The following is a 12,950-nucleotide window of genomic DNA, read 5'->3' on the forward strand; positions in this document are numbered from 1 at the left end:
TTATGCTGATCTGGAGGATGTGGTCTGTAGTTGGGTTAATTACACTTTCTGTTGTAGGATTTGTTGAATCATACAATATGACAATGGCTGTGCAGAAACTAGGGCTGTGGACAGGATACATCGACCAAGTGCAAAAGAAGTAATTACCAGAAACAAAATGATTATCCATCTTTGTAAAAAGTCTTGAAGCCAGAGGCCCAAATTATAAAGTCCTGGCAATGAACACATGCCCCAGAATCCAGCTGAGTCTGTTTTTAGGGAGCCAGGAGGCTTTTCTCTTTTCAGTTTACTCATGTTCTACTGGCTCTGTAGTATGCTCTACCGGCCCTGAGGTATGTGACTATGGCGACAAGTGCTGCTAAATACAAACTCCTTCTTGGCCAGCTAAGAAGAAATCAAGGGTTATATGATTATCCATGAAAACTCTGGCTAAGGACTTCAAATTTAAGTGGTCTTCTGAGCTGCTATAGCAGAAGTTTTGCCATCGATGGGGTCTGCTAAGGTCAGAGACCCCTTTTGGACCTCTTTTTTGTTGTATTACCTTTGTTGTGGGAATTTCATTCACAGAATACCCATGAAAAGTGAGCCAGTTATCCCTCCTGGGAGTTATCCCAAGTAGTCTGTGATTCTGTGCTTGCTTCATTTGGTTGGTTTCTGGGTGTTCTTCTCAGAGAAACACAGTCTACTGGAGGGGTGGTAATTTTAAGCACTGGAGGGTCTCTAACAGTTAGCTTCAATATAAAGAATAGGTCAGTGTGCAAGCCAGATATTCCCATAAGGAAGTAGTACCCTAGGGGAGTACAGACTGTATTGGGAGGATAATGGCTATTTAGCACATCAGGGACAAGCCAACTTTCTTTCCCTCAAGATAAGCAGATTTCTTGGATGAAGTTAAACAGGTTTCTCCAAAGCAGGCTGGAATGTTTTGGAAGAGAACGACCTGAGTAGTGTTTCAAGAATAGCCCCAATATTAGTTTCTATTCCTGAAGGGGTAGGTTTTTCTCATAGGATTATAATGACTTCAGGGAAACATTCTGTTGAAGTGTAGGTCAAGGTCCAATTTTTATGAGACTGAAGTTTGGGATGAATTTTGTGAGGAATGCTTAAGTACCAGAAGTGACCTACAGAAGAAAATCTACTTGATGAAGTCTATGAAAGCACATCTATTAAATTTTGTCAGCAATTCCTTAAGAGCAGTAGCTATGGTTTGATAAAAACACTCCAGAGAGAAGTGTTTCTTTTCTGCCTTTTTTCTTTCCCTTCCTTTCCTTCTTTCCTTCCTTTTCCTTCTTTCTTTTCTTTCTTCTCCTTCCTTTCTTCCTTTTTCTTTCTTTTTTTTACAGAGATTGGGTTTTGCTTTATTGCCCACTGGCATGATCACAGTTCACTGCAGTCTTGGACTCCTGGGCTCCCAGGACTCTCTTGCCTCAGCCTCCTGAGTAGCTGGGACTCCAGGTACATGCCACCATGCCCAGCTAATTTTTTATTGTTTGTAGAGATGGGGGTCTTGCTACATTGCCTAGGTTAGTTAGGCTCCTGGTCTCAAGTTATCTTCCCACCTTGGCTTTCTAAAGTGCTGGAATTACAGGTATGACCCACTGCACCTGGCTAATTATTGTTTATTTTAAGTAGCAGAATATAGGGAGTCAAAAGTAACAGGATGAAGATAAGGGTTATCTCCCTGAGAAGTCAATTTGTTAGTTAATCAAGGGTGTCAAAATGCAATAAGCAAGATTAGTGGTAGGGTAAAAGATGCCAAAGAATCAGAAAATTAATCTTGTCCTATTGTCTTGGGTATAAACCACCCATTTCTGCAGTCAGCAGCTTCTGGGGAAGTCCCAAGAATCTTCAGTTTGAGGTCCTCCAACAGAATGGAATGTCCGGTCGCCAGGAGAAAATGATGCATGTCTTTTTAGTTGTGTAATAGGAATCCAAGGATCAATGTCTTGTAGTTTTACTGCTGGGTCAGTTGTTGACAGTACCTGACAATTTTTTTTTTTTTTTTGCATTGAGGCTCAAGGGAAATTGTTTACTAATGCTTTTTCAGAAGACCAGATCTCTAACTTCAGAGGCTGCTTAGGTGGGTGCTTTAAGAATGCAGCTTCTATCTGCTGTTGATAAAGCCGGAGTTCTCTTATAAGTCCCCTGCAGCAATTAGTGATAGCAGCTTATATTAGTAGTATCTAGTATTGGAAGTAATTCACAAATACATGAGGAAGCCTGTTATTAACTCAGGAGATAACTTATGGGTCTTAGAATGGATTGACCTGTTGTCATGAAGGCAAATAGAAGTACTCTGGGCTTCAGAAATTAGAGAGCTTTGAAAACTATTTTTTAGAATTCTATTAGTTCTCTTTATCTTTCCTGAAATTTGTGGATGCAAAAAGATAGTGGAGTTTCTAAAAGGGTAAAACTTTACAGAGTTATTTAATATCAGTGAAATGTGTGTCCTCTTACTGGAGATAAACATTGAGATTTCACATTCAGAAATACAAAATTAAGCAATTTTTTTCTACCATTACAGTAATAGGTCTCCAGCAAGGAGAACCCCTAAACCCCTTAAGAATAAATAATAACGCTAATGTACTCATAGTCCATTTAGAAGTGTTCAACAGAACTCCAAGACTGGGCACCAGTTCTTATTCTACCTTTATAGTTTTGCCAGGATTGGGTCATTGACAGGTAGGTAAGACATACCTCCTTGGCAATAACCCTAAAATTGCCCCACCAACATTGGTTCAGCATCATTATCAATGTATGTCTTCTATTGTGGGTAATACTATGAAGACTTTTTGCTGGACTCCACTTTAATTATGGGTATTTCCTTAGGTAACAGTGAAGCATCTCAAGATTATTATTATTATTTTTAAAATTTTAATTTAAAAATTTTCCCCATAGGTTATTGGGGTACAGGTGGTGTTTGGTTACATGGCATCTCAAGATACTTTAATTTGCCATTCATTTTGTAGAGGTTCCTGAAGCGGTCAGGAAATCTTTGTTTTTAAAGAACTCCAAAATCATTGTCGAACCACCAAAACATATGTACTATCCGTATAAATATTTGCGCTGTTACCCTTTATCAGCTGGTTGGTCTAGGCCAGGGCAATTCCTACACTAACAGAGGGCCTGGGATGGCATGCTGAGTCAGCCACTTACTAGGTAAGAAACTTTGGGCAAATTAATTTTTTGAGCCTCAGATTCTTCATACATGAAATAGTAATACTTGTCTCACAGAACCGTGAGTATCTAATGAGTTATTGTACAATAACCAACTTATCACTAAGTCCTTCACATTATTTCCTTTAATTATCACACCCATCCTATGCGATGGCCTATTATCATCGTTTTGGAGACACAAAGTCACATCGCTTTAAGCGGTGATGCCAGGATTCACACTCCGATCTTTCTGATGCCAGTGCCCAGTTCTTAATCTAACAACCCGTGACACTTTTCCACGGTTACGTTGAAGCGCCCACCATATAGCCTGACACGTTAGGAGGTACTCAACCTTTAAAACTTTATAATTTGCATGTGTGATTATAACGGGTACGTCCTAGAGTTTGATCTCTTCTCTGTGCAGGGGCTAAAACTCCACCCCAGCCGAGAACTACACTGTCCTCGCGCGGGGCCCTCTGCGCCCCCGGGAAGCACCCAGTCCCGGTTTATTGTGAGCTTACAGTACAGTTCGCAAGGTCCCGGCCGGTGACGGCGGCGAGGCGGCGGCGTCGCCTGTCGCAAATCTCCGCCCTGGGGCCTTCCCGCCGGGCCCCGCGCGGCGTCCCTAGCAACGCGCGCGCGGTCTCCCGGCCCCGCCCAGGCGGGCGGCACTGCGCCTACGCTGGGCCACAACCGCCAGTCAGGTCTCTCCCCTTCCCCTCCCTCCCCCCTCCCTCCTCCTCCTCTGCCGCCCAGAGCGAGACACCAACATGGAGCCCGAGGATCTGCCATGGCCGGGCGAGCTGGAGGAGGAGGAGGAGGAGGAGGAGGAGAAGGAGGAGGAGGCTACAGCGGCTGCGGCGGAGGCAGCGGCGGCGGCGACGAACTTGGACGACGTCGTGGTGGTGGAGGAGGTGCAGGAAGAGGCTGGGCGGGAGTTGGACTCCGACTCTCACTACGGGCACCAGCATCTGGAAAGTACAGACGACGAGGAGGACGAGGAGGACGAGGAGGCCAAGGCCTGGCTGCAGGCGCACCCCGGCAGGATTTTGCCTCTGCCATCGCCTCCGAGGCACCGCTACTCGGAGGGCGAGCGTACCTCCCTGGAGAAGGTGAGGCGGACCGGGGAGGAGTGTGGAGCCGCGGCGAGTGGAGGGTGGAGGCTGGGTCCCGAGCGCTCCGCCCTTCCGCCGGTCACGCAGCTTGACGGAGAAAACGCGCGCGGCTGAGGCTAGTAGGCGGCCCCGACTCCAGCCTAGGTGCCCGCAGGCTGCTCCGCGTCTCCAAGGCTTTGTGGCAAAGACTTCTCGTTTCCTCCCCCTCGGTGGGTCTTGGGCCTTTTGAACTCCCACAGACGTTCAGGGGAGTCTGCATTCCCCGTGAGTGGGGGTGAGAAACGCTGAGAGAGGACCGCGGGTGTGTCGAGCCCTGAAGGAGGGAAAAGGCGGTGTAGGAGCGGAGCGAGTGGTTGCCTGGGGAGCATCTTGTTGGGGAGACAGTGAACAGATTAGCTTGACTGAATTGCAGGACTGCCCTGAGGGAGCAGTGTGGATAATGTACACCGCGCGATCACTTAGTCTGGAGAGGCTCCCCGCAGGTTTTCCTCCTCTGGACAATCATTTGTAGCAATAAAGGGGTTCCCCAGCCGATAGGAGGGGCTTGGAATGCTAGAGGCTTGTGATGTGGCTCCCAACAGTCTGGAAAACTAGAAAGCGCAGATAATGCACAATGAAGAAAGCCGATTTCATGGTAGGCCCCCCGAAGATCATTCTGAAAATAACTCTCCAATTTATTTACTGCCCTTACCCTCTTTTTTAACTTACTGCTTTTCGAGGAGCAAGACCTGCCCTGTTCAGTACAGGAGCCACTAGCCACGTGTGGCTTTTTACATCTTAATTAAAGAGAAAACTATTATAGTTTTGAATAAGAGTTAAAAATAAATAAAATGAAAAATTCCATGCGTCTGTTCTTAGCACTTTTCAAATATTCAGCAACCACACTAGGCTAGTGGCTACCATATTGGACGGAGCAGATAATGGAACAGTTCCATCATCACAGACAGTGAAGATGTAGAGTTTTGTCGCTAATGAACAGTAGTTGTTTTGTCTGGTGAATATTCCAGCGGGTACTTAATTCATTGAACATGTATTATTAGGATTCACCATGTGCCACACGTTGTGCTGGGTGCTAAGGAAACCTTGGTGAACCCAGACATTTTTGGTCTCTGCCTTCCTCGTGTTCATGGTCTAGACAGGGAGGCAGACAGATTTCAGATGATCATATAAATAAAAGTAAAGCTAGTATGTGCTAATATTCTATGAAAGCATAAAGTAAGATAATCTGGCCTTGTCAGTGAAGCTGGGAAAGCCTTGAGGAGGTTATGCTAGAGCTGACGTCTGAAGACAGTTTAAGGTTAATCAGGCAAAGGGGAGGGAAAGAGCCCTCTAGTTGAGGGAAAAACACATGAAAAGGTACTGTTGGTGAGAGAGAGCATGGCATTTTCCAGGACCCAGAAGCCAATGTGGTTTGAGCACAGACTGCAAGGCTTTGTGTGCTATGCCAAGGATTTAGGGGCTTTATCTCTGGAGCTTTGGAAAGTTGGTAAAAATATTTGAAAGGAGGAGATGTATGATAAGATAGGTGTTTCAGAAAGATCAGGTGTATAGCAGAGTACAGAACAGCTGTGACAGCAAGGTGGGATGGGGAGCAGTAGTCGTAGGTCAAGGGCGTAAATTAGGAGACCATTGCAGCATTGCCAGGCAAAAGATGATGAAATTTTGGAATAGGAAAGTGTTGGTGAATACAGGGAAAAGTGGACTGATTTGAGAGATATTTAAGAGGCAAAATTATCATACTTAATAACGGATGGGATGTGAAAGGTGAAGTAGCCAGGTGTTATTGTTTGAATGGTTGTGCCAATATTAAGATATGGCCAGATTTATGGTGGGGGTGGTGGCCGTGAGTGGGTGTTGGAATTGGTTGGGTGGATCTTAAGATTATGAGTTTGGTTTTGAAGACTGAAGGAGAAGTCAGGGCTAGAGATTCCAAGTTGTAAGTCATCTACATAGAGACCATAAGTAAAGCCACACTTGTTGACTAGGTCTCCTAACTTTTATTTTGTCCTGTGACTTCTTGCTTGAATAACTACTAATATTCAAATCTTTATCTTGAAGCCTAGAGGAGGAGTTTTTTAAACAAAATTTTAATTTAATTTAATTTTAGATTTGGGGGTACATATGCGCGTAATTAACATGGATATACTGCGTAATGGTTAGGTTTGGACTTCTAGTGAATCTCTCACCCAAATAGTGAACATTGTACCTGATAGGTAATTTTTTTATCCCTTTTCTCCTCCTTCTGGAGCCCCCAGTGTCTGTTTATTTTCATCTTTATGTCTGTGTGTACTTATTGTACCCATTCTATCTTTATGTCTCTGTATATGCATTGTACCCACTTGTCTTATCAGTGAGAGCATGTGGTATTTGATTTTCTGTTTCTGAATTATTTCACTTGATAAATAGCCTTCAGGCTCCATTCATGTTGCTGCAAAGAACAGGATTTCATTCTGTTTATGGCTGCATAATATTCAATGATGTATATTAATACATACTACATTTCTTTATCCATTCAGTTGTTGATGGACACTTAGGTTGATTTCATGACTTTGCTGTTGTGAACGGTGCTGTGATAAACATATGAGCACAGACTTTTTTTTTTTTTTTTTTTTTAATGGAGTCTAGCTGGTCTAGAACACCTGGGCTCAAGTGATACTCAGCCTTGGCTTCCCAAAGTGCTGGGACTACAGTTGTAGCCACTGTGCCTGGCTCAGATGTCTTTTTGATGAAATGATTTATTTTCTTTTGGATAGATATCCAGTAGTAGGATTACTGGGTCAAATGGTAGTTGTTTTGAATTCTTCAAGAAACCTCCATACTGCTTTCCATAGGAGTTGAACAGCTTACATTTCCAACAACAGTGTATACCTGTTCCCTTTTCTTTTCATCCTTGCCAACATCTGTTTTTTGACTTTTTAATAATAGCCATTCTGACTGGTGTGAATGGTATCTCATTGTGATTTTAATTTGCATTTCTCTGATGCTTAGTGATGTTGAGCATTTTTTTCATGTTTTTTGGCCGCTCGTATGTCTTCTTTTGAGAAGTGTCTGTTCAATCTTTTGCCCGATTTTTAGTAGGTTTTTTTTTTTTTTCATGTTGATTTGTTTGAGTTCCTTATAGATAGATGCTGGATATTAGACCTTTGTCAGATGCATAGTTTGCAGATATTTTCTCCCATCCTGTAGGTTGTCTGTTTACTCTGTTGGTAGTTTATTTTGCTGTGCAGAAGCTCTTCAGTTTAATTAAGTTCCATTTGTCTGTTTCTATTTTTGTTGCATTTGCTTTTTAGGTCTTAATCATAAACTTTTTTCCTAAGTATTCTTTAGGATTATTATAGTTTTGGGCCTTATATTTAAGTCTTTAATCCATCTTGAGTTAATCTTTGCATATGGTGAGAGATAGGGACCTAGAGGAGGAATTTTTAAGCTAACCCTCTTTTACATACAGCCAATGTGAGAAAATTATCCTGTTTAATAATGAGCTATCTTTTTTTTTCCCTCCCGAGACGAAGTCTTGCTCTGTCACCCAGGCTGGAGTGCAGCATCACGATCTTGGCTCACTGTAATCTCTGCCTCCCAGGTTCAAGCAGTTCTCCTGCCTCAGCCTCCCAAGTAGCTGGGATTACAGGCATCCACCACCATGCCTGGCTAATTTTTGTATTTTTAGTAGAGATGGACTTTCACCATGTTGGCTAGGCTGGTCTTGAACTCCTGACCTGTGATCTGCCTGCCTCAGCCTCCCAAAGTGTTGGGATTAGAGGAGCCACTGTGCCTGGCCGCTAATAGTGAGCTATCTATGGGTAATAGAAAATCTTACTTCTGAGAGTCCAGAGTATTTTTTTCCTCCCCACAGTTTTTTCTTTCCCCTGAGAGAAATTAGGTATTTTCTTATTTACCTGAGAGAATATATGATAATATATAGAATATATAGGTGGTTTTCTGTGTTAAAGGTAGATTTACGATGATACAATGAGTATTCAGATACGTTTTCCTTTAGTTCACTGGCATATTGAAACTTACTGGCATAGGTTGGAAAGTGTTTTAAGGAGAAAATGCTTAGTATGTTTCTTGCTAGAAATTTATGAACTATGAAATTTTTAGATGTGTTGTGTAACATCTAATTCTGTGTATTTAGAGGATGAGATCAAATAATAGGAAACATTAATTTCATTCAGTTTACTCTCAAGTTAAATGACAAAATTTTGTTACTCAATTTACTCTCATATCTCACTAGATAATAAGGGAGTTATAGTGGTGTTATGTAAGGCAGTGATTAAGTTTGTAGTCCTGTTACTGAGACTGAGTTAAGCTATGATACTGTTTAAATTTGAAGCAAAATATGACCAGTCTTACAGCTAAGTCTTTTTAAGAGGGCAGTGATTCAGAGCCTCATGTTGTTTCTATGCTGGTTCTACAGACCATTCAAACACTTCTTGTAATTCCTCAACCTGAATTTCTGAGTTGTGCTCGGGAAGATAATTCAGTTCTCTGGGTTGGTATCACTAGAAATTCTTGGTCTCTAACTTTTAATTGGGTCATCAGCAGTGCTTGGAAATCTTTTTTTTTTTTTTTTAAGATAGAGTCTCTCGCTCTTGTCACCAGGCTGGAGTGGCAGTGGCGTGATCTTGGCTAACTGCAACCTCCGCCTCTCGGGTTCAAGTGATTCTCCTGCCTCAGCCTCCCCAGTAGCTGGGACTACAGATGCGCGCCACCACGCTCAGCTAATTTTTGTATTTTTATTAGAGACGAGGTTTCACCATGTTGGCCAGGATGGTCTCAATCTCTTGACCTCAGGTTATCCACACGCCTCGGCCTCCCAAAGTGCTGGGATTACAGGCGTGATGAGCCACTGCACCCGGCCCAACAGTGCTTGGAAATCTTTTTAGTTTCCTCTCTGTCAGCTTCTTTCCCCATCTTCCCTCTTAACCTCTGTCTCCCACCCAGAGTTCAACATCCCCCCATCAGCAGGTTACAGTTTCAAAGGAGAGAACACAGGCTGAACCTCTTCCGTTTCTGCTCCCCATCTCCAAATTTATCTACATTGCACAATTTATTTTTTTAACCTATTCATATGCATTTTATTATTAATATTAATCCTGTTTTGTGTTCCTAGGATAAAAACTATTTAGTCGTAGTGTGCTTTTCTCTTGAGGAACTGCTAGATTTTATTTGCAGATATTTGATAATGGTTTTAAATGTTTTTCTTTTTGTTGTTTTCTTGGCCAGTATTTATCAAATTTGACATCAATATTATGCCATTTTCATAAAAGGTACTTGGATGATTTTTGTTTTTCTGGAACAGTGTAAGTACAAAGGAATTTTTCTTTCTTGTATGTTTGAAAGATATCACCATTTAAACTATCTCTGGATTCCTTTCAGGGTCGTAGTATATATATGTTCTCTTTTCTTGGGTTAATTTTGGTAATTTTCCTAGGAAATCATTCTTTTCAGTAAGGGTTTCTAGTTAATTTTAATGGAGTGCCACACAGTATTCTTTATTTTTTCATTTGCCTTTGTGGTTATTTTCACTTCTCACTCCCAATTTTGTGTAATTATGCTTTATTTTTCTCCTGATTTGACTAGGTAGGGGTTTATTTATTTTTCATTCAAGGACACAGCTCTTGATTTAAGTTTAATTCTGTTGCTGTTTATTTTTTTAATTATTAAAAATTAATTTTAATAAAAAGTTCAGTTTTCATCTTTTACTATTTCCTTAGGTTTACTTTGAGGTGTGTGTGTGTGTATTTCCTTGTGTTGAGTGCTTAATTGACTTCCTTAAAAATATTTTAATAGCTTTTTTGAGATATCATTCACATACTGTACAATTCACCCTTAATTTAAACTGCACAATTCAGCCGTTTTCAGTATATTCATAGATATGTGCCATCATGATCACGGTCGATTTTAGAACATTTTATCACTTCAAAAAGAAACCCCATACACTTTAGCTAATATCCCCCATCTTCCATTCCCCGTATGCAACTATTAATCTACCTTCTGTCTATAGATTTATCTATTTTGGGCATTTCATATAAGTGGAATAATATGTGGTTTTTTTGTGACTGGGCTTCTTTCACTTAGCTTAATGGTTTCAGGATTCACCTGTGATGTGGCATGTATCAGCACTTCATTACTTTGTATGGCCGAATAGTATTTTATTATGTGGATATGTGATACTTTGTATATCCATTCATTAGTTGATGGACCTTTTTTTCCTACTTTTTGTCTATTATGTATAATGCTACTGTAGACATTCTTATATAAGTGTATGTGTGGACATATGGATTCCTTTCTCTTGGATGTATATCTAGGAGTAGAATTTTTGGGACATATGGAATTCTGTTAACTTTTTAAGGACCTGCCAGATTGTTTTCCAAAGTGGCATTCCTATTACCAGTGTATGAGAGTTACATTTTCTCCACATCCTTATCAGTACTTGTTATTACCTGACTTTTTTGTAGTTTTGATTTGCATTTCCCTTATGGTTCGTGCATCTTTTCATGTGCTTCTTGGCCATTTGTGCGTCTTCTTTGAAGAAATAGCTATTCAGGTCTTTTGCCCATTCTTTAATTGGGTTATTTGTGTTTTTACTATTGAATTGTGAGAATTCTTTATGTATATTATTTATATATATGCATATTACATATATAATCCCTTATCAATCAAGGGATTGACAAGATACAGTCCCTTGACAAATATGAGGTCATGAGGACCTACTACGTTTTCTTTGAGATTTTATGGTATTGCTATTACATGTAGGTCTTTGATCCATTTTGAGTTACTTTTTGTGTATGATGTGAAGAAAGGGTTCAAACTTTATTCTTTTGTGACTATCGAGCACTGTGTTTTTTTAAAATTTTATTTATGTAAATTTATAGAGTTCAAGTATAATTTTGTTACATTGATATATTGCATAGTGGTGAAGTCAGGGCTTTTAGTGTCTCCGTCACTGGAGTAGCCTATGTTTACTCATTAAGTAATTTCTCTTCATCCACCCCACTCTCACACTCCCCACCCTTCCAATATTCTATTCTCTGTCATTCCATACTCTCCTTCCAGGTGTACATATTATTTAGCTCCCACTTGGAAGAATAGGCAGTTTGTCTTTTTGCAGCACCATTTGTTATAGAGGCTCTTCTTTTCCCCATTGATTTGTCTTATTATCCTTGTAGAAAATCAATTAGCCATAGATATATGGGTTTATTTCTGGATTCCCAATTCTATTTCATCGATCTATATGCCCACCTTATGCTAGGAGACACTTTTTTTTTTTTTTTTCCTGAGACAGGTGTCTCTTTGTTGTCCAGGCTGGAGTGCATGCAGTGGTGCAATCTTGGCTCACTGCAACCTCCACCTCCTAGGCTCAAGTGGACCTCCTATCTCGCCTACCAAGTAGCTGGAACTACAGGCACATGCCACCATGCCTAGCTAATTTTTGTAGTTTTTGTAGAGATGGAATCTTACCATGTTGCCCAGGCTGGTCTCAAACTATTGGGTTAAAGCCGTCTGTCTACCTTGGCCTCTCAATGTGTTGGGATTACAGGTGTGAGCCACCATGCCTGACTAGGAGACACTCTTTTGATTAATATTGCTTTATAGTAAGTTTTGAAATGGGGGAGTTCTCCAACTTTGCTTTCGTTTTTCAAGATATTTTAGTCATTCTGGAGCCTCTTGCAATTCCATATGAATTTTAGATTAGCTTGTCAATTTCTACAAAGAAGCCAGCTAATATTTTGATAGAGATTGTGATGAATCTGTAGATCAATTTGGGAGTATTGTCATCTTGATGTTAAATCATCTGGTCCTTTTTTTTTTTGAGATGGAATCTTGCCCAGGCTGGAGAGGAGTGGTGCGATCTCAGCTCACTGAAACCTCTGCCTCCTGGGTTCAAGCAGTTCTCTTGCCTCAGCCTCCAGTAGCTGGGATCACAGGTGCGCACCACCACGCCTGGCTTATTTTTGTATTTTTGGTAGAGATGGGGTTTCACAATGTTGGCCAGGCTGGTCTCGAACTCCTGACCTCAAGCGATCCACCTGCCTTGGCCTCTCAAAGTGCTGGGATTGCAGGCATGAGCCACTGTGCCTGGCCTAATCATCTGGTTCATGAACATGGGATATTTTTTCATTTATAGTTGTGTCAATTAATGATGAGGTTACATTCTGAGAAATGTTTCATTACACTATTTCATTGTTGTGCAAACATCATATAGTGTACGTACGCAAACCTAGATGACATAGCCTACTACACATCTAGGCTATATAGTCTAACCGTTTGCTCCTAGGCTACAAACCTATACAGCATGTTACAGTACTGAATACTGTAGGCAGTTGTAACACCATGGTAAGTATTTGTGTATCTAACACATAAATTTTATATATATATAAATTTATATATATTATATATATAAAATATATATATATATATATTTTTAGACAGAGTCTTGCTCTGTCACCCAGGCTGGAGTGCAGTGACACAATCTTGGCTCACTGTAACCACTGCTTCCCAGTCTTAAGTGATTCTCACGTCTCAGCCTCCTGAGTAGCTGGGATTACAGGTGTGTGCCACCACGCCTGGCTAATTTTTGTATTTTTAGTGGAGACGGGGTTTTGCCATGTTGCCTAGGCTGGTCTTGAACTCCTGACTCAAGTGATCTGCCCGCCTTGGCCTCCCAAAGTGCTG

General features: G+C 41.1%; 1 protein-coding gene across 1 annotated transcript in view; it reads left to right on the forward strand.

Moving 5' to 3' along the window:
• The first annotated feature begins 3,926 nt into the window (after positions 1-3,926).
• ALMS1 (ALMS1, centrosome and basal body associated protein) overlaps positions 3,927-12,950 on the forward strand; it is a 220,967-nt gene continuing 211,943 nt past the window's right edge. The window contains exon 1 of the mRNA XM_025353758.1: positions 3,927-4,268. Coding sequence (XP_025209543.1) covers positions 3,927-4,268 — 342 coding nt within the window. The remainder of the gene's footprint in view (positions 4,269-12,950) is intronic.

This window comes from Theropithecus gelada, chromosome 13 (assembly GCF_003255815.1).
Source record: "Theropithecus gelada isolate Dixy chromosome 13, Tgel_1.0, whole genome shotgun sequence".
Taxonomy (NCBI): domain Eukaryota; kingdom Metazoa; phylum Chordata; class Mammalia; order Primates; family Cercopithecidae; genus Theropithecus; species Theropithecus gelada.